Source organism: Eucyclogobius newberryi, unplaced genomic scaffold, assembly GCF_026437365.1.
Source record: "Eucyclogobius newberryi isolate DKJ021-1_F unplaced genomic scaffold, fEucNew1.0.hap1 SCAF_15, whole genome shotgun sequence".
Lineage (NCBI taxonomy): Eukaryota > Metazoa > Chordata > Actinopteri > Gobiiformes > Gobiidae > Eucyclogobius > Eucyclogobius newberryi.
In genome coordinates, this window is record NW_027315779.1 from 17,432,385 (window position 1) to 17,450,737 (window position 18,353).

General features: G+C 40.1%; 2 protein-coding genes and 2 non-coding genes across 4 annotated transcripts; all 4 read left to right on the forward strand.

Annotated features, from left to right (window-relative positions):
• The first annotated feature begins 764 nt into the window (after nt 1-764).
• On the forward strand, nt 765-7,770 carry nufip2 (nuclear FMR1 interacting protein 2). The gene is made up of 4 exons (XM_072446456.1): nt 765-927; nt 2,136-3,722; nt 3,810-3,842; nt 3,915-7,770. The coding sequence occupies exons 1-4, from the start codon at nt 786-788 to the stop codon at nt 3,965-3,967; spliced, it is 1,815 nt and encodes a 604-aa protein (XP_072302557.1). The 5' UTR covers nt 765-785; the 3' UTR covers nt 3,968-7,770.
• Nucleotides 7,771-9,859: 2,089 nt separating this feature from the next.
• On the forward strand, nt 9,860-14,614 carry nifk (nucleolar protein interacting with the FHA domain of MKI67). Its single transcript, XM_072446457.1, has 6 exons — nt 9,860-10,095; nt 10,707-10,835; nt 11,266-11,374; nt 12,145-12,356; nt 12,964-13,020; nt 13,996-14,614. The coding sequence occupies exons 1-6, from the start codon at nt 9,982-9,984 to the stop codon at nt 14,296-14,298; spliced, it is 924 nt and encodes a 307-aa protein (XP_072302558.1). The 5' UTR covers nt 9,860-9,981; the 3' UTR covers nt 14,299-14,614.
• On the forward strand, nt 10,891-11,020 carry LOC140361302 (small nucleolar RNA ACA64). The gene has a single exon (XR_011926980.1). It is a non-coding gene; the product is annotated as a small nucleolar RNA ACA64 (small nucleolar RNA).
• On the forward strand, nt 13,061-13,191 carry LOC140361301 (small nucleolar RNA ACA64). Its single transcript, XR_011926979.1, has one exon. It is a non-coding gene; the product is annotated as a small nucleolar RNA ACA64 (small nucleolar RNA).
• Nucleotides 14,615-18,353: the final 3,739 nt, after the last annotated feature.

Here is an 18,353-nt window from a genome sequence, read left to right on the forward strand (position 1 = left end):
ATTGTGCATTTTAGTGTCAGTGTAAAAGGCGCATGGACGGATTATACTCATACATCCATGATTATATTTCCATGGTGAGGCGTAAAGTAAGTCATGGATGGATTTACATACAAGTTCAACACTGAAGAACGAGACAGCGGTCGAATATGTTATCATATACATTCTCAATATGGTTTTCTATTGGCATGCTTCCCCCAAGATGGTTATGGAAATCATCAATAATTTCCATAGATAGCAATAACTCAAACGACAAATCCAAAAAGGTGCTCAGTTTACTTTGATGGCACTAGCACTGTCACAAAAGCCCACAATGTAAGCATTTGATGACAGTAAATGGCGTGTGTTTGATATTCTTTCTTGACACGTGAGCGTAGTATGCACTCTGGGAATGTTGACTTTCCATTTTAGGAGCTGGGGAAAGTGCCTGTCTAAACCAAAGCCTATCCACAGCCTGGAGACGTGGCAGAGCCTCCGGTCATATGATAAGGGAACCCCACCCCAGTGTGGACCACCCTTCAAACATAACACTTTATAACATCCTTCCTCTAATGACAATACAAATGATCAAGCACAAAGTACAATAAATACCGATGCCTCTGTGCTCAACAATGTAAAAATAGAACACGCTAATTCAGAAGCAATGACCACCCAAAACAGTGCCATTTTTAGCCCCCGAGTGCTGACGTTTACAGTGGCTTCAAATAGCTTCCGTTTTGCTCTGGTTGTGATTGGACTGCGCTGTACTTACCAGGAGCTAACGCTAAAGTCCGACACTCCACTCTTCAATGGAGGAACAGCCCAAAGACCGGGCACAGGGCAAACACCAACACGGCGCGGACAGGCTCTCAACTCAACACACGGCAGGTTTAAAACATGATCAGAGCCACAGCCAGCGCCAGCATCAGGAAACGAACACGAAGAAAACAGGTCGGGCCATCCGGAGGAGTGAGCTAACGCGGGCTAGCCTTACTCAGCTAATGTCAATGAGCTTAGGGAGCTAATGCTAACTAGCGTAGAGCGCGAGCGTGATCCCGGACTTAGCATGTTAGCCGTAAACTACAGTCAACACTCGGCACTTTGGCTGTGAACGCGTGGCGCGCCCAGACGCGGACATAAAGCGCACTGTCAGACACGATTGAACACGATTAGCGGGCATTATGTGACGGTAGCGGTCTGACACGTCGGGGACTGACCTTGCGTGCGCCGGTTTGGCAACCCATTTTCAGCAGTAAATATAAAGGCAAAAGTACCACAATATTGCGTTGAATCTCGTGTACGCCGGGGCTTATCTGCGGGTCGTTTCTGCGTGTGGACCGCGCGTGTTGAATTCATCTGCAGACGCCTGTGTCCCGGTTGAGGAAAACGAGCCGGCTCCACTGGAATGTTCTGAGCTGCTGCCATTTCCTGTCGGCCATGTTACAACATCACTCAGAGCTAATGCTAATCAGGCTAGTTTGGATTCTAAGACAGCGTCGGGTCCAAATGACACATGGATCGGTTCTGGTTCCTGTGCGTGTGTAAAGCCACGCTGAGGTGAACTGTTGTGCTGGGATTGTGACACATGCGGTTGACACTAGCGCAGGCTAAATGCTAGCTTTGACAGGCCTGTTGCATCTTCAAGCCACGCAGCAGGTTGGATGTGATTCCCAAAAACGGCAATCCTCTAAATTTGCACCGTTTTCCCCCCACTTTTATAAATAAGCTTAAACGTAAACAATGTAGACATGCGCTGTGACCATACACATAGGTGCTGGTGGCATGGAGCGCACCACGTTGACGCTGCTATGGTTGCATACAGCCATTTATGGTCCACAGCAAGTGAATATTTATTTCTACCAGACAACTAGACTATTTGACTGTCTAATTAATCAGGTCAAGGTTAGAGTTCCTTATGTAATTGTTGTTAAATCACATTATTCAGTTTTGCCCCGTGTTTATGTGAATTGGTAAAAATCTAAGTTTCAATAATATGTTAAATTACAGAAATATCCATCGACGTGATGGTGAGACAGTAATGCATGTCATGGAAGCTGCAGTTATAACACAATGGTTGTTGCATCAGACCGCAGGCAGGGCAATAAGTGTTAGATCCTCAAGAAATGTGTATTTTGACTAAAATCCTTTTTGTCTTCTAGGCTCTACAAAATTAAACATCAAGGAAAGGGAGAAGAATCTTAACTCGTCTGATATTGTTGGCATGTCACATCCCACCAACGGCAATGGTAGCAGACTTGCGAGTACTGTAACTGTGAAGCAGAAATCCTCTCAGAGGCTGTATATGACTGTCCCCAAAACAATCAGCAAAGCTTTGGATCACAAGAGAAATATGGACCTTAAAAATGACAAGGATTTGGATTTAAATCATCATGATGACCAATCTGTGGATAACACTGTGGTGCTTCAAAATGGCATTGTAAATTGTGGCATTCTTACAAATGGCTATTCTAGCAAGGACAATGATGGAAGCGGCTCCGAAGGTGGATATTCAACTTCTAAGAAGCAGAAGGCAAGATGCAACAATGTCAAGAGCACAGACAATGTGACTCGTGAAAAGGACAAGCAACAAGGCAATAGCATGCAGGCACCTGGGGCTTTTAGCCTGGAGTCAAATGAAAAACTGGCTGCTTCTCGGCTGGAGACATTCAAAGTTCCTGCCGCTGCTCGGAGGGCTGTTTCCTTGGACGCTTTAGTGGGAGAATCGCAGAGGAAAAACATTGATAGTAAATCAGCTGGCACCTTTGGTAAAAAGGCTGAGGAAAGGCATAAAGCCAAATTGTCCTCCCCTTCTAAAGAGGACTCTTGGACTTTGTTTAAGCCACCTCCAGTATTTCCTGTGGACAATAGTAGTGCAAAAATTGTTCCTAAGATCAGTTATGCAAGTAAAGTAAAGGAAAACCTCAAAGTAGCTCAATCTGCAGGAGAGGGACTGCCTCCTGTTAGACTGTCCCAGGTCCCCATGTCTGCTATGAAAACTATCACCTCAGCTAGCTTTAGTAATGGTCCGGTTTCTGGGAATGGTTGCCCTTCAGGCACCTTCTTTACTCCTGATGCTAGTAGTATTCCACCAGCCCCATCTGTCCCGGGTGGCGAGAATGTAGCATCTTCTCTGGAAAGTAATTGTAGCTCTACAAGTAGTCGTATAGATGGAGAGGCGTATGATATTAGAAAATGTACTCTTTTAATTTACCCTTTAAATATGCAACCTGCGCTCCCTAGTGCTCGCCATCTTGACCCGCCAGCTGCTCAGACAAATCAGAAAGCCTTAGGAGACATCTTCCAGAATCAGTGGGGGCTCTCCTTTATCAATGAGCCCAATTTGGGTCCAGACAGAGAAAGTGGACCGGTGTCTTCAGCGGACGACTCCTCAGTGTCTGTTGCTCAAAGCCAGTTCCAGCCCTGCTTTGAGAACATCTCCTTGCTCTCTGATCCTGCCATGTTGGCCCAGGACTCGGAGAAAAGGACTCGCGCTTCTTCCTCTCCTGTCTGTGTCAATGAAGAGTGCAAACTGCAACAGTGTGGCCAGGACAAGCCAAAAGAGGAGGGCAAGGCTGCATGCTCTGTTGTGGGCCTGGGTAAAGATACCGGTGCTAAATGTGCCCAGGGCCCCGTGACCACTGTGCTGTTTGGCTCTGTCAAAGAGTCGACTCACTTTAAAGACAATGGTAGGAGGTGTAGCTGGGGCTCCTTTGACATAAAAGCTGCTGTCATGTATCACACTAAAGGTACATACAAACATTGCTTCATCTGATCTAATAGTCACAATGCACAATATTCCTCAAATTAACTGTAATTTTATATTTTTTCAACAGAAATGGAAATTATTTTTAACTTGCAAAAACAAGGTAAGTGGGTTACATGGTCTGCTATCTTTTGTCTGAGTGCCTCTAATGTAATAGTTCTGCTTTGTGTTTCAGATCCAAAAAGAGTAGTGGTGTATAGTGGGTCCAAGGATGGACCTGACCAGTGAGTAAACCTTCTGCAGTCCATCTTCTTTGGAAATCCTGTTGGATAGCTAAAGTAACAACTGTGAAACTATAGTTTAGCATGAAAGATTTCCTTTGGACTCAAGAGTCGAGCACCAAACTTCTGAAGAAAAAATATTCACAAAAACTGTCAAAGGATGTGCTAAAGAAGTCGACCTGTGCCTCTCCAAGTCGATGAATGGACACGAGCGACTTTGAGCTGTGAGGGCCTTGTCTTGTGGCTCTTTTAAGATCACGTCCAACTACAAGGTGTCCGACTGCACCTCCCAAGCCTTTATCCTGTTCAACTACATCAGTGTGATTATGGGATGCCTCAGCTATTCTTTCTCAGCGCATTCTTATGAGTTCAATGTAGATATGTTTGACGTCATACGTGCACAACTCAGTGCAAGCTTGAAAACATGAACACACTTTAGAAAACAATGCCTTGAAGCGGTGGCATTATCATCTTCCTGTTAAAACAGCAAGCCCAGGGGGCGCTCATGAGTAACACACCCTTCAGGAAGAAGAGCCTTGTCTTAAATGTTTCTTTTCTGTCTCTTCTTTCTTACAAATGTGTACTGCACTGCAGTAGGCCCAACAGTATACAAACGGGTGTGTGACTGGAAGGAAAGCAATGGCCCTCCCCTTTCATTTAAAACACAATCTTAACGGCAATCCTCTGGATTTTTAAGATTTCACACATTTCATGCTCATTATAGTGTTTGTTAAATTCACTTCATGTAAACGCTTTTAGAACAAATTATGTTAAACATTTTTGGTCTTCTGCACTGTATTTCAGTGGTAAAAAAGGCTTTTTGAAGGTTGTATTTTCTCTGATTGGGACTTGATTTTGTGATTTTTTTTTTTTTTTTAATATTTTTTTTCTTCTTTTTCATTTTTGTTGCATGTATACTTGTGGAAATAAATCAGGCTTCATTACCACATTAAGATTGCAGCAGTAACAAAAAATAATGCAATATCTCTCAATCAGCCCTTACGAGCCACATTGACAAAATATATATGTGAAGTGGAGGTCTGTTTTATCTCCTACTGTGGAAAACCTTAACATTTTCAAATCGGTGTGCAATAATATTGTAATCAGCGTACATGACATGTGATCCCTGTTACTTACATCTTAGCTGAGATGTTGGTGCCCCTCCGGTTTAAAACTGCTCACAGGCATCCTCTGAAAATAACTGCTTTGTGTGGCTCTTAAAAGCTGGCTGTTTTGCTCCGTTCTCTAAGACAAGATGGTCTTCATGTCTGTAACAAAGGGACTTTCTGAGTTCAGTTCCAACAGATTTGCTTTGTGTGGATTAATAGCACTTTATGTACGCCAACTGCATTTACCTTTTTAATTGCTAGAGTTTTATGTACTCACTCAATACTCCTCGAAATAATGGCTTGGGGCTGTTATTTTTCAGAGAAGATAAAATACAGAATTATTATGTAACTCAGGTAGTGTTGATAAGCCATGACTATGTTAAATATTTCCTTGTGTAGTAGCCCATCTACGGATGATAATCCCAATTTGGAAATTGCTCTTTGGAGCTTTATTTAAGACGCCAAATAATTTAAGTCATATTTTCTGTCATTTTCCCTGTTTAAAAGCACATCGTTTGCTGTTTTTAGAACGTTTTTCTTGTTTGCTCCACTCTTGAGCTGTGTAGCTGACTTTTATAGCCACATCATTCTGTTCATACTGTAATGTTAAAACTTTATCAACAGACTGATGTTATTTTGTTAATCGTGACCCTGATGCAAAGTCTAACCACATACTGGTTTGGGCAACGATGGAAATTAAACCTATTGCATCTTTTCCCTGCAATTCCGAAGACCGCCCTCCCAAATGCTAATGATTCTCATGCACATAACATTGATACCCATTAAGGGCCAATGCCATTAGTTCTGGCTGTGTTGTGACTGACAGGGAAGCATCTGTAGGCTGTAGATGTCAACAGGGTCAAACAGACTTATGTGATGTTACTGTATTGTCTTACAATGAATATTTTTATTTTTTACATGTTTTTACAACGGGATAGTCTTGGGAAGGGAAATCAGAGAATCACCCACATCCCCAACCTGGAGACTTCTCTATATTAGCACTTATTAAACCATCTGAAATATGCATTTATGAAGATACAACTGTTAAGTGTCTGCAAACCAAAAAGGCAAGTTGTTTTGAATGGGAGCGCGGGAGGGATTTATTGTGTGTGTTGAGTTTGTAGGTGCGTGCATAAGAAAAAGACTGATATGTTTGTGAGCCCCTTCCCTTTTCTTCAGGATGTGCAATCACCTCCAAGTTGCTGGTGCAGGCTGTGGTGGAAATGGCAGCTGTATTTGGCCAAACGTGTAATACATCATCTGCTGCTCAGACTCTAAGAACGTTTTAATAATTCAAGTTTTGGTCTGAAATCTCGTGGGCCATTTCCAACTCAGCTGAGGTCCGATGTTTCATGAGCGGGCACGTAGCAAGTTTTTCCTATTATTATATGCAAGTCTCTGGTATAATTGAGCTCATTGCCCTCTTTTGTTGTTGTTACATGTTCAGGTGCCTGTGTGAAACGTTATGATAAATTAACAGCAATTTTGATTGTTTAAAAATCTGCTTCCTGCGTATATCCGTGCCATTCTGTAATGTTTGTTCTTTTTTGGTAACTTTTGCTTTGCTTGTCTGCTTTGGAAATTTTAACAATTTGAGAGCGTAGACTTTATTTTCTTTCTTTTTTTCTGACATTGTTGATTTTGAAATGTTCACTGCTCGTATTGGGAATTGTTTGACCTAAAGCCAAAATCAGTGGTGATGGACTTGGTGCAAGTCCTTTTTCAGAAGTCTAAAGTAGCACATCAAATCATACATTTGAACAGATTTATTTAACCATATGTTTATGATACTGTTTATTTTAAGTTTAAACCTAATTTATCCATAGATGCACAAGTAGGATGAAACTAAAAGGAAGATGTCACTCGAGTTTTTGTTGACTTTAATTGTTTGAACAATTTAGGCTTATTTTGTTTCACCAACTAGCTCTTTTTGTCAGCTGATTCTCTATAAATCACTACATCACATTTCTGTGGTTGAGGACCTTTGAAATTCATTGTATGTGAAGTTTAATTTATCTGCCATGTTAAAAAAAAAGAAAAAGGAAATCTGAACGCACAGATTAGCAACTTTCACCAAAGGAACACCAAAACATTTCTGCACTCAGACAAGATTTTTTTTTAATTTTGGTTTTGTCTGAGCACAAGTCACTACTGTAGCAGCCCAATGTCCACTTGAGTGTTCTGTGAGCTGTGCCAGGGAAAGAAAAGGTCACACTAAATACCGACAGTGCTGCTTCCTCAGTAATCAATTGTAATGGGAAATGCTGGACTTTGGTGTTTGTGCATCTTCAAACTGTTAATTTTTAAAAAGATACTGCCCTTGCAACTTGTGCAGATTTTCCTTTTTATATATCTAACTGAGGTAAAGGACATCTAAGGTGGTCTACAGTGGACAAGGGCAACTTCACTACTAACAGTCAAAGAGATGTCGCCATCTTTGTTTTACTTTCTCATCTGTCCTCCTGCCGCACAAAGGCAATAGTGTTTCATTCTCAGATGTCTTACATGTTAAGTCAGCAGTCTTCATCATGATATTTAAAATTTGTTTTGAATTTTAAAAGAATTGTCTCATTGTCCTGGTTTTGATTTGTCTAAAGCATGGTAAGAATCCTCAAATCCAAACAATGTAATTGATTCAATAAAAGAAAAAACCTCCAGTGTTCACAGTTTTAGTTTCCATTAAAATGTCAAATTTTCATGATTTACTTGTGCTTTGTCGTCATTCTGTCACTCCAAATATAGTGTGATTATGATTACTGAATGTGATTGTTAAATATTACATCAAATGTTTATATTTCACATGAAGATACACGAGTTGCTGAAGAGAAAATAATGTTAAAAGCAATTTCATCAATAAGCAGCATGTGGAAGTGATAGCAGTGGAGTGGATTTCATGCTTTGTGTAATAGAATATGAAAACATCCTGAGTGACCCACAGCAAACATCTGAAATCAGACGAGGTGGTCAGTGTAAACGTGGTCCAAAGCTGCCCCCTGGTGGTTGAATCACTACCAGAGAAAGAACAGAACACATTCAATTCACCCAAATCTAACCCTAACCCGGCCAGTTACAATAATGACACACACAGATCAAATCATCTCAACTCCTTGAATTTCAACATTATACGGCCAGTTTGCCGGAATCACAGCTTGTCTTGGGTGGACTGAATTCTGTTCTATTGACTAGGCATTTCTCTGAAGACGAAATCATTTTATTTATTATTTGGAAATTTAACACATTTTGCGCACAATTTGTCTCAATTATTTTATTGTGTAATATATCCATGGTGTAAATATGTAACATACAGCCTAATTTAAGAGGAATGGTGATTGTATAATGCTTTGAAACAGAAATAAACAACATTTATTTCATTTTAAAGGATGGCAACACTGCACCGACTTATAGCCAAGGAAAATTCAATAACAACCTTCCTACGTGGGCAAACTCATACTAAAGTGTGTGTTTTGCTGTGAGCTCAGTGGGGGCCCCAGCTTCTCCTCCATCACAGTGTTTACTGTGGAGCTTTGATTACAGTGCACTTCACTCAGACCACATGGGGCTGATGGCTCTGAGAGTGTCCTGCACTCACTGGTCACTCAAAGGGTTGATCTTTGTGCCAACAATTTATCAGTGCTGAAGACAACAGAAAAGACAACAAAAAGAAAAATATAATTTGACAATAGCACAAATAAGAAAAGTTACATTTCCTTTGCTTCTTTTAGGGTCAAACTATAAGACAGTGCCAAGCCAAAAACGGATAGACAATTGCAAATGTAAATTGAAATTCGAATGCTCCTGAAGAGCTGTAAAGATTTGAGACAAGTGTGGCAGGCTATGTTTAAACATGTTTAAATTGCAAATAGAGAGCAAAGGGTTTGTGGGGAAGTAGAAAATACACACAAATGGAGGATGAGCAAAACACACATCCAGTGTGACCAAATTATTTTAATCATCACATTATGTCAGAGGGAAGATTGCAGCATGTAACTTTTTCAATGAATATGGTTAGTACTGTAGTGGTAATACATATGTAAGTCATGTTGCCTGCTTTTTGACCAGCCCACTCTTTTTATCTACCCTCGGGTACAAATAAACTTACCTTACCTCACCTTACCTTTGCTTTACTTTTTGCAATCACATACTTCCCGGATTCATAATGATTTTACTAAGTTAATTTTTAATAACTTAGAATCAATTGGGTCACTGCTTTCAGTTTAGTTTATTGCGTTTAAAGACACCCTTTGCCACTGTCGCCGTAAAACGTGCACTTACGAAACCGACTTGCTACTTCCGGTTGCCTTAAAAATGTGGCGCTCCACTTCCTGCTCCGGTCATTACGGATGGATAATCAGAATCAGAAAAAAAGATTTATTGCCATTGTCAATGAACAGAATTCACAAACATAGGAACTTGTCTTGGTGATTCGGTGCAACATAAAACAATGAACAATGATGAACTATTTAAATCTGCTTTGGGATAAAAAATAACGATAACAATTAAAAAAAAAAAAAATAATACAAATCTGGCACTGGCAACACGTAAGACCCATAAAAGATCCATGTGTAAGACAGGCATGTCCAAACTACGGACAAGACTCGGCTAATTCCATGGCAAATAGAGAATGAATGGAACGACAAGTGAAGTTCCGCACTTTTACTGCAAACGTGACTATGATCCCGGCGCTGTCGTGAGAAGCTGTGATAACGCCGAGCGCCACTTTGGCTTCCTCGCCAGTGGCGGCGCGCTTCTCGTCTTCCTCCATATCCGGTCCACTTCCACTTCCGCCTTGCCTCACATGTTCTTTAGCCACATGGATCAGGTTCAGAACGGACCAAACGTGTTCTGTGCAGATCTTAACTCCGTTCATTCTTAACGCCATGTGTATTTAAAGCTACAAATACTTTATATAAAAATGACGGAAATTAAAGCAGAAGCGGCTCCTAAACATCTGCTCGCACTGAATCCTCAACAAGAATCTGAGTTTAAAAAGAAGGTCGAAGAGGCTAAGAAGAACAAATCAAGCAAGGTGGGTTTACGATACAAATCTGGAGCTACTTTATGTAGTTTTATCGCAATGAATTTGTTTTAATGCTATCATTTGAGATCATCTCAGTGTGTTAGATAAATGTGTGCTTTGGTCAGTGTAGTGTCATAACTAAGATCATTTTGTTCTCTGATATTGGTTACTATTTTTGTTTTGTTTTAACCATTCAACCGTTTTATTTGTGAAGTTATTCTAGCAATTTGTTCATCTTGCGTTACTTTTTTTAGTGTCATAATTAAATGACGCCATAGATATAAACCAGAAGTTAAATGGTGGAATTGTATTTTGTTGACCTCTTGCATTATTATCCGCCATGAAATTGAAATCATAATTTGATCCCTGAATGTTTAAAAGGTGAATTTTTAACATAACCCTATTTATTTAAATACATCTCCAATCTAATCTCTATACATTTAGATATTTTTTCACAATCATGCAGCCTTACTCAAAACATGTACTAAAATGTGAAGTCTGGCATGCTAATTTCAAGAACTTTTGAGTATACTTTGAGATGGGGGGGAATCTAGTGATGTGGCTTTGACTCTGTATTTTTAATATGTCAGTACTTATTAAACCTTTTTTCTTCTCCTCAGGGTACCAGATTTGCCCCTGGTGTTATTTATGTGGCACATTTGCCTCTAGGTTTGTTTGAGCCACAACTCAAAACCTATTTCGAGCAGTTTGGCAAAGTCCGGCGGCTGCGTCTGTCCAGGAGTAAAAAGGTGTGTAAATTCTGTATTTTTGAAATGCTCGTATGTAGGTAGATTAAATATTGGCTCAAACTGAAAATGACTTTGGATCTAAAAGTGGTTTGAAGTCAGACAATTGAGCCCAAAGCATTGTTGCACGTTATGCTTATTGCCTGCTCATGGATTGGCAGAGTGATAAAACCCATGTGCCGACAAACTTTAAATAAGTCTATTCCTGATTTATGTTAAAGGTGTTTTCATAATACAATCATTCAAATCAGGATCCTATTGGCTAAATGTGAATGTGCATTATTACCTTTCAAAGCCTGTGTTTAAGAAACCGTGGGCTTTTTACCACATTTTCTTTAATCAGGGCATTCTGTCTGCCTCGAACTATTGTTATTATTTATAGCTGGATGTAAAGTATTTCCCTTTTTTAAAGAATGTTTTTCTTATGTTGCAGACCGGCGGAAGTAAAGGCTATGCCTTTGTGGAGTTTGACTGTGATGAAGTCGCCAAGATTGTTGCAGAGACGATGAACAATTATCTAATGGGAGAGAGACTCATCAAATGTATGTTAAAATACTCATGCAGTGACAACAAGGCCAACACAGAATTGGCTGTGATAATGTTAATAGGGCTGCAACAATTAATCAAGTAATTTGGTTACAAAAAGGTTTTATTTGATTGCCTCAATGATTTGTTTAATTTACATTTTTAATTAAAAATGTGAATCTTGTGCGCTGAGTGCACGGAACGGCTTGTGGAGCTTTAGTTTCACACGGAGCTTGTTCCACTCGGACCTGCAGCAATTGAAGCACAACAAAGGAGAAAGCGGCGTGTGTTTGTGCTCTTTCACACAACACTGTTTCCCAGTGACAATATCCGCCACTCTCCTCTGTTGTGCGTTGAAACAGGCAATATCCATGGAAACAATATGGTGGACCGCAAGTATGAAACAAGAAGTCTACAATTATGGGGTGAAGACACAGAGGCTGAAGTGAACGGCACACACTGGCTACTGTAACAGTTTAAAGTCTGGTGACATGTTTTAGTCCTTTATATATATTCTTTATATACAAACAGAACAGTTTGGACTGGTGAGGTGAAATGTTGCTCTTTTGGGGACGTACTGTGACATTAAGAATAAAATGTGTTATTTTAAACAGGAACTCCTTATTTGTTTATTACTGTGAAATATAATGTTTGTCTAATAAATATTTAATATGCTTTTAAATGGGTGATGGAATGTACAAAAAATTAACCGATTAATTGAAGAAAAGTATCGACAGATTACTCTATTGCTAAAATCCTCGATAACTAGATGTGTATGTTTCCATAGGCCATGTGATTCCGCCAGAGAAAGTGCATGAGAAGCTGTTTGTTGGCTCCCAGAGACCGTTCACCAAACCCTCTAAACCTGCTGTCACACGCTACAACAAGGCTCACTCCCAAGAAGACATCGACAGGATGACCAAGAAACTGGTGCGCAAAGAGGCCAAGCTCAGGAAACGCCTGGCAGAGAACGGAATCGACTATGACTTTCCAGGATTTGTAAGTACTACAGTCTAACTAGTTTAGTCTTTTTTCTTTATGGTAAATTAATTTACTAGTTTCATTACTTTACTAAAATGTCGACCTTGTAAATATTTTGTATTTTCAGAATCAGAATAGGGTTTATTGCCATTTGTCAATGAACAAAATTCACAAACATAGGAACTTGTCCTGGTGATTCGGTGCAACACAAACAACAAAACATTAAACAATAATATGCAATATAGGCTTAAAGATGGTATGGAGGATTTCGGAGAGCCACTCATGACAGTAACTTCCACACGGGTCGTGTCCAAGGATCTTCTAACTGCTCATGTTGGCACTATGTTCCGCCCTCTGTGCGCTCCTGCCACTAGCTGGCCATATGTAGTAGAATGTTACGGCATAAATTAGCACTTGAGCTACAACCTGAAACATAGCATCTCCTGATGAGGTCAATGTAGATTGTGCACTGTCCCTGTCTCAAATGTGCCAAATAAATTGTTTACGAAGGGTGATTAATAAACAATTCTGCTCTCATAAATCCTGCTCAAGTTGGATTGTAATCTTTGCATCTGAGTTTTTGACAACCTTTGAATTTACTGTATTCAAATGTATCCTTTTCCAGGCGGCTCAAGTCCCTCCGAAGAAGTCATCAGAAGGCAACACCTCGACCCTCAGTGATGTAAGGATCAGTTTATATGTAATATTTGCCGGAAGTTTGCACAGACTGAAAATGGCCCTTGGTGTGTCAATGACCGAGGGCCAGATAACTGTGCTGATATTAGTCTGGTGCGTTAATGCTTATCGCGCTTGATATTTGTGGCAGTGCGATAAAACCAATGTACCAACAAGAACACCGAATTTACATTTACTGTTGCAGTAGAAACGGTCAAAGGAATTATTAATGGGAGTGCGTTTACTTTGATAAATGTATGTGCTCTCCCAGGAGGCGACTGGAACTTGCATGTTCAGCCCACATTGGATGTCTCAAACTCGCATAGAATAATAATAGATTATCAAACACTGAACAAATTATTATGGATACTCACAAATTAGAAAAAAAAATCATTTTTCAGACTAATTACAATTGTTTTATTACAATCCAACTCTTATTCACTGAGAAATTAGAATGAGTCCCCCAGCGCACCGAACTGCAGGTGCCCCGTGAGACCCCGATTCAAAAGACTCATCACTACTGCCTAACCTACCCTAACCCTAAGACTATTTGGATGCCCCCCCCCACTCCCTGTGTCATGAAAAAGTACTTGATTACATTTGAGAGCAGGCATCTGTTTCAACTCTACAACTTTCTTTTACCGACTGACTAGTAAAATACTTTGAGAATACTTGAAATGGCCATGGTGACATCCTGCCTTAATATTGAGTAAAAGACCATGTTTTGACAAAAATACTGGACAAATTATCAATTCAGATGCTTCTATCACAATTTTTTTTTTATCAAGACCATTACATTTGATCCATTAATAGTTCTCAGTGTGGACTAGTTTTTACTCTAAAAGTACATGTTTCTACTAGTACTTTACTTTCACTTCTGTATCCGTACGTTTACTTAAGTACTTCTTCGACTACCGGCTATTGCAAAAACACAAACTGCCCAAATCTAAGACCAAATGTCTTGTTACTTTTCTCTCTTCAGAACACCCCCCTCTGCACCCCTTCAGTGCTAGAGAGGAGGAAGTCTGTGGTGGTGGCTGACGACGATGAGGACAATGAGATTGTTTTGAAGATGCCTCCCAAGTATGAGGACGAGGAGGACTCTGTAGAGGAAGATGCTGAGGACTCTGTAGAGGAAGGTGCAGAGGACTCTGTAGAGGAAGATGCTGAGGACTCTGTAGAGGAAGGTGCAGAGGACTCTGTAGAGGAAGGTGCAGAGGACTCTGTAGAGGAAGGTGCAGAGGACTCTGTAGAGGAAGGTGCAGAGGACTCGGAGGGGGAGTGAACTCTTTCAGACGGAATATCGATTTTACATTGAACTGCAAGGGCCCAAGATGATGTGGGATCTGAACTTGACGGCAATGAGACTGCTATTTGTTTCAAAAATCACATGCTTGTTCAAAATGGCACAATAGTTAATACATATTAACCTTGTAAGATATTAATTTGAGTGAAAATTATGTATGTTATAGGTTCTTCCTTTACAATGAATTGTATAACTTTAAACGGTCAAACCATATCCAGAGTGAGTAAATAATAGTTTGAATCAAATACGTTATTTGAATTACTCATTCAGTGCTCTACAGCAGCGTATTAAATGTATGTGTGTATTTGTACAGTCAACAGAAATGTAACAAAGCCCCACCCACCTGTCCTGTTTTTGTTTCACTGGAAGCCAGTTCTTTGTTTACCATAAGATGCATCCATTACAGGGTTTAGAGTAGAAAAAGAATCAAACTAGAGCCGCAAATTGAGAACAACTTGGATGAGAGTCTAAACGTCTAGATGATTACAACTGAAGCTTTTTCTATAATGGAGGAATGAGAGATTACGCGGGCTCTATTCTGCATGTCTCTGTTCTGCTGCATTGCAAACCTGAGATATTCCTGTTGTGGGACAAAAACAGGTTCTCTTATTTTGCGTGAATATAAATATTAAATGTATATAAGTTGAACACAATTTTCACTTAATGTGTTTAATTTAATTTCTGCGACGAGTTGGCCACTGTCCAGGGTGTACCCTGCCTAAGGCCCGAAGTCACTGGGATAGGCTCCAGTCACCTGCGACCCCGAAAGGGACCAAGCGGTAGAAAATGGATGGATGTTTAATTTACTTTTTTTTTTTTTTTTTTTTTTTTTAGGATGAACCTTTTCTGCAGCATATAACTTCAAAAATAAAATGCCTAAACAAATCTTTACTACAGCCACAAACATTCCCCAGCAGATGTCAGCAGATCTCCACTTTCCCCACCTTGACCTGCCGATAATTTGATACTTCCATGTTCTATGCAGGAGTGGAATGACTTCCGGCCAAATATAAGGATGTCAGACTGGTTCCGGCTGCATTTGAGTTCAGTGAAAACCCTTAGTATTGTTTTTAATTTTACTTTTTGCTGCCAAAAATTGACGAAAGAAAAAATCAAAGAACTATGTTCTAGCTATTGCTTTATAAACCCAATGATTGATCGGGGATCAAAGGTACTTGTTATAACATCATGACGTCATTTTAAACCACATTCTCGTCGCTCGGATGAATCAAAAGCGGGGGGTGCAGTGATGCGAGTTTGTTCAGAAAAAGACCGCTGAGCCATGGGACAATTGGGACTTGTGCTGTACGCAATACTCCCATGATAATTTTATGTAACTAATTGAAACTACATGGTCAGTATTTAACATTTAAAACTACTAAACAGGACAATTAACCAAAAATCAACTCTATTACAGTAGCATAAGTATTTGTCATGAATAGCCACAGTTTCTCCAATACCTGCAGTTTGTATTTCTTCTTCTGAACCTTCATGGACGCCTCTGTGGCCCATGCAGTTTCTCCTCAGTGTAGCATCTGTCCTGCTGACGCTTTCTTTTTGCTCATCGATAATATTGTCTGCGCTAACTGCTGCGCATTGTTCAGTGCTCGGTGGAATTAGGCTTTGTGTGCTGCTGAAGGAGAGCGAGGGTGGGGTGGGTGTATGTGGTGTGATATGGGCCACTGACTGCTTTTCCATAGCTCAGGAACAATGAGATTTTTTTTCCTTCAGAATATCAGTGCCTCCATTCAGCACACTGATTGTGTTTATGAAATTGTGCATACATCTTTCAATGCCGGAGCAAGGCGAAAGGGAATGCTATTTTCAAAACATTAGCAAATTGTTTTCTGTGTTATTGTGCAGAGATTGATAAGAGTGTGTGTGGTCCAGGCTGCCACAGACACATGCTCATTTCTCCAGGAATCGCCCAGCCACAAAAATGTAAACCATATCATTGTTTTCACTCTTTGGGTCCATTGCACTGTTAACGACACGGATTCAAGTCTGTTTTCTCTTATCTCTTCCTTCTGTAATATTTGCTGTGAGCAACGCAGTGTTATTTATTCTCGTGGCTCAACAAAAGTGCTTTAAAACTGCAGCTTTTGTGTCTGCACAGCCTTTACGGTGGGTCTATATTGCATTTTTGCTAGGCCTATGTTGTTTACACTTTTCTCTCTGCAAGATATAAAAATGACCTTGAGTCCGACCTTTCTTTGATCACATTTTTCTACCCAATTTCGTTTTGGGTGCTTTTTCTCACATGCAGATATTGTGACAAATTACCTGATATCTTGCACAAATCACCTTTTATCTGATGACAACCTTTTCACGCCCTGGTGTGTTGAGTAATACAGAATACTTTTGCTCCTACTCAGGTGTGACAGGTCACACTTTTCATTAATGTTGCGTTTGAAAAAAAAAAATACAACAAAAAAGTCAGAAAATAAATTTGCTTCATCCCATTAAAAAGCATGTGCCTTCCTCCACACATGTGGGCTGTGAGAGTGTGGTGGCCCCTGACTGGTTCACTTCTGCTGTGTAAATGCCAGCGCTGCGTTAGCAAATAAATAATTAACTACCTTTTAAAGGTAGAAATGATCTTTTGAAGCAGATAATTACTTTACACTTGTATTTCCTCTCATTATCTAATGTCTCCATGTCAAACAGCTGTGAAATTGAAATATATACACTTGATTTATCATTACGCCAGAGCAAAAGCATAACGTAAAGAAGATCAGATCCTTTCATCAGGGATTATAGTCCTCATTACCTCATATTTGCCTGGAAGTGGGCACTGCTCCCTGAAGTGTAGGGACATGTGTGAACGAAGCCAAAACTGATTTCCCTGCATTTCTGATCTGGAAATTTCCCATGTAAATTCTTAGAACTAATGCAGGGAAGGACTGACATGTGTGAATAAAGCCAGAAAATTACCAGCACCACTGCTCGTTTCTTTGGTTACGAGCTTGGTTTCCTTGCTTACACTTAGCAGATATATTCAAGTTTTATTCAATTTAAATGATGCAGCGCATGTTGTAGTGATAGAATGCAGAGAGATAAAAGCCAGTTTTAGTGTGAGCAGAGCAAACCTGGCAATGTTCTGGGACTGAAGCATGTGTGAATGTACGGACTGTACTGACTGAATGTACTGACTGTACTGACTGAATGTACTGACTGTACTGACTGAATGTACTGACTGTACTGACTGAATGTACTGACTGAATATACTGAATGTACTGACTGAATGTACTGACTGAATATACTGAATGTACAGACTGAATGTACTGACTGAATGTACTGACTGTACTGACTGAATATACTGAATGTACTGACTGAATGTACTGACTGAATGTACTGACTGTACTGACTGACTGTACTGACTGAATGTACTGACTGAATGTACTGACTGAATGTACTGAATGTACTGACTGACTACTGACTGAATGTACTGAATGTACTGACTGAATGTACTGACTGACTGTACTGACTGACTGTACTGACTGAATGTACTGACTGAATATACTGAATGTACTGACTGAATGTACTGACTGAATATACTGAATGTACTGACTGACTGTACTGACTGAATATACTGACTGTACTGACTGACTGTACTGACTGAATGTACTGACTGAATGTACTGAATGGACTGACTGTACTGACTGACTGTACTGACTGACTGTACTGACTGAATGTACTGAATGTACTGAATGTACTGACTGTACTGACTGAATGTACTGACTGTACTGACTGAATGTACTGAATGTACTGACTGACTGACTGTACTGACTGACTGTACTGACTGTACTGACTGACTGTACTGACTGAATGTACTGACTGACTGAATGTACTGACTGAATGTACTGACTGTACTGACTGACTGACTGTACTGACTGAATGTACTGAATGTACTGACTGACTGACTGTACTGACTGAATGTACTGAATGTACTGACTGACTGACTGTACTGACTGAATGTACTGAATGTACTGACTGACTGTACTGACTGACTGTACTGACTGACTGTACTGACT

What these genes read in the sequence shown, in the direction of transcription:
- nufip2 (XM_072446456.1), top strand. Translation starts at nt 786, where the DNA reads ATGGAGGAACAGCCCAAAGACCGGGCACAGGGCAAACACCAACACGGC. An exon ending in AACGAACACGAAGAAAACAG is followed by an intron (nt 928 to 2,135) that starts GTCGGGCCATCC and finishes TTTGTCTTCTAG; the next exon opens with GCTCTACAAAATTAAACATC. An exon ending in TGTCATGTATCACACTAAAG is followed by an intron (nt 3,723 to 3,809) that starts GTACATACAAAC and finishes TTTTTTCAACAG; the next exon opens with AAATGGAAATTATTTTTAAC.
- nifk (XM_072446457.1), top strand. Translation starts at nt 9,982, where the DNA reads ATGACGGAAATTAAAGCAGAAGCGGCTCCTAAACATCTGCTCGCACTG. An exon ending in GGGAGAGAGACTCATCAAAT is followed by an intron (nt 11,375 to 12,144) that starts GTATGTTAAAAT and finishes ATGTTTCCATAG; the next exon opens with GCCATGTGATTCCGCCAGAG. An exon ending in ACACCTCGACCCTCAGTGAT is followed by an intron (nt 13,021 to 13,995) that starts GTAAGGATCAGT and finishes TTCTCTCTTCAG; the next exon opens with AACACCCCCCTCTGCACCCC.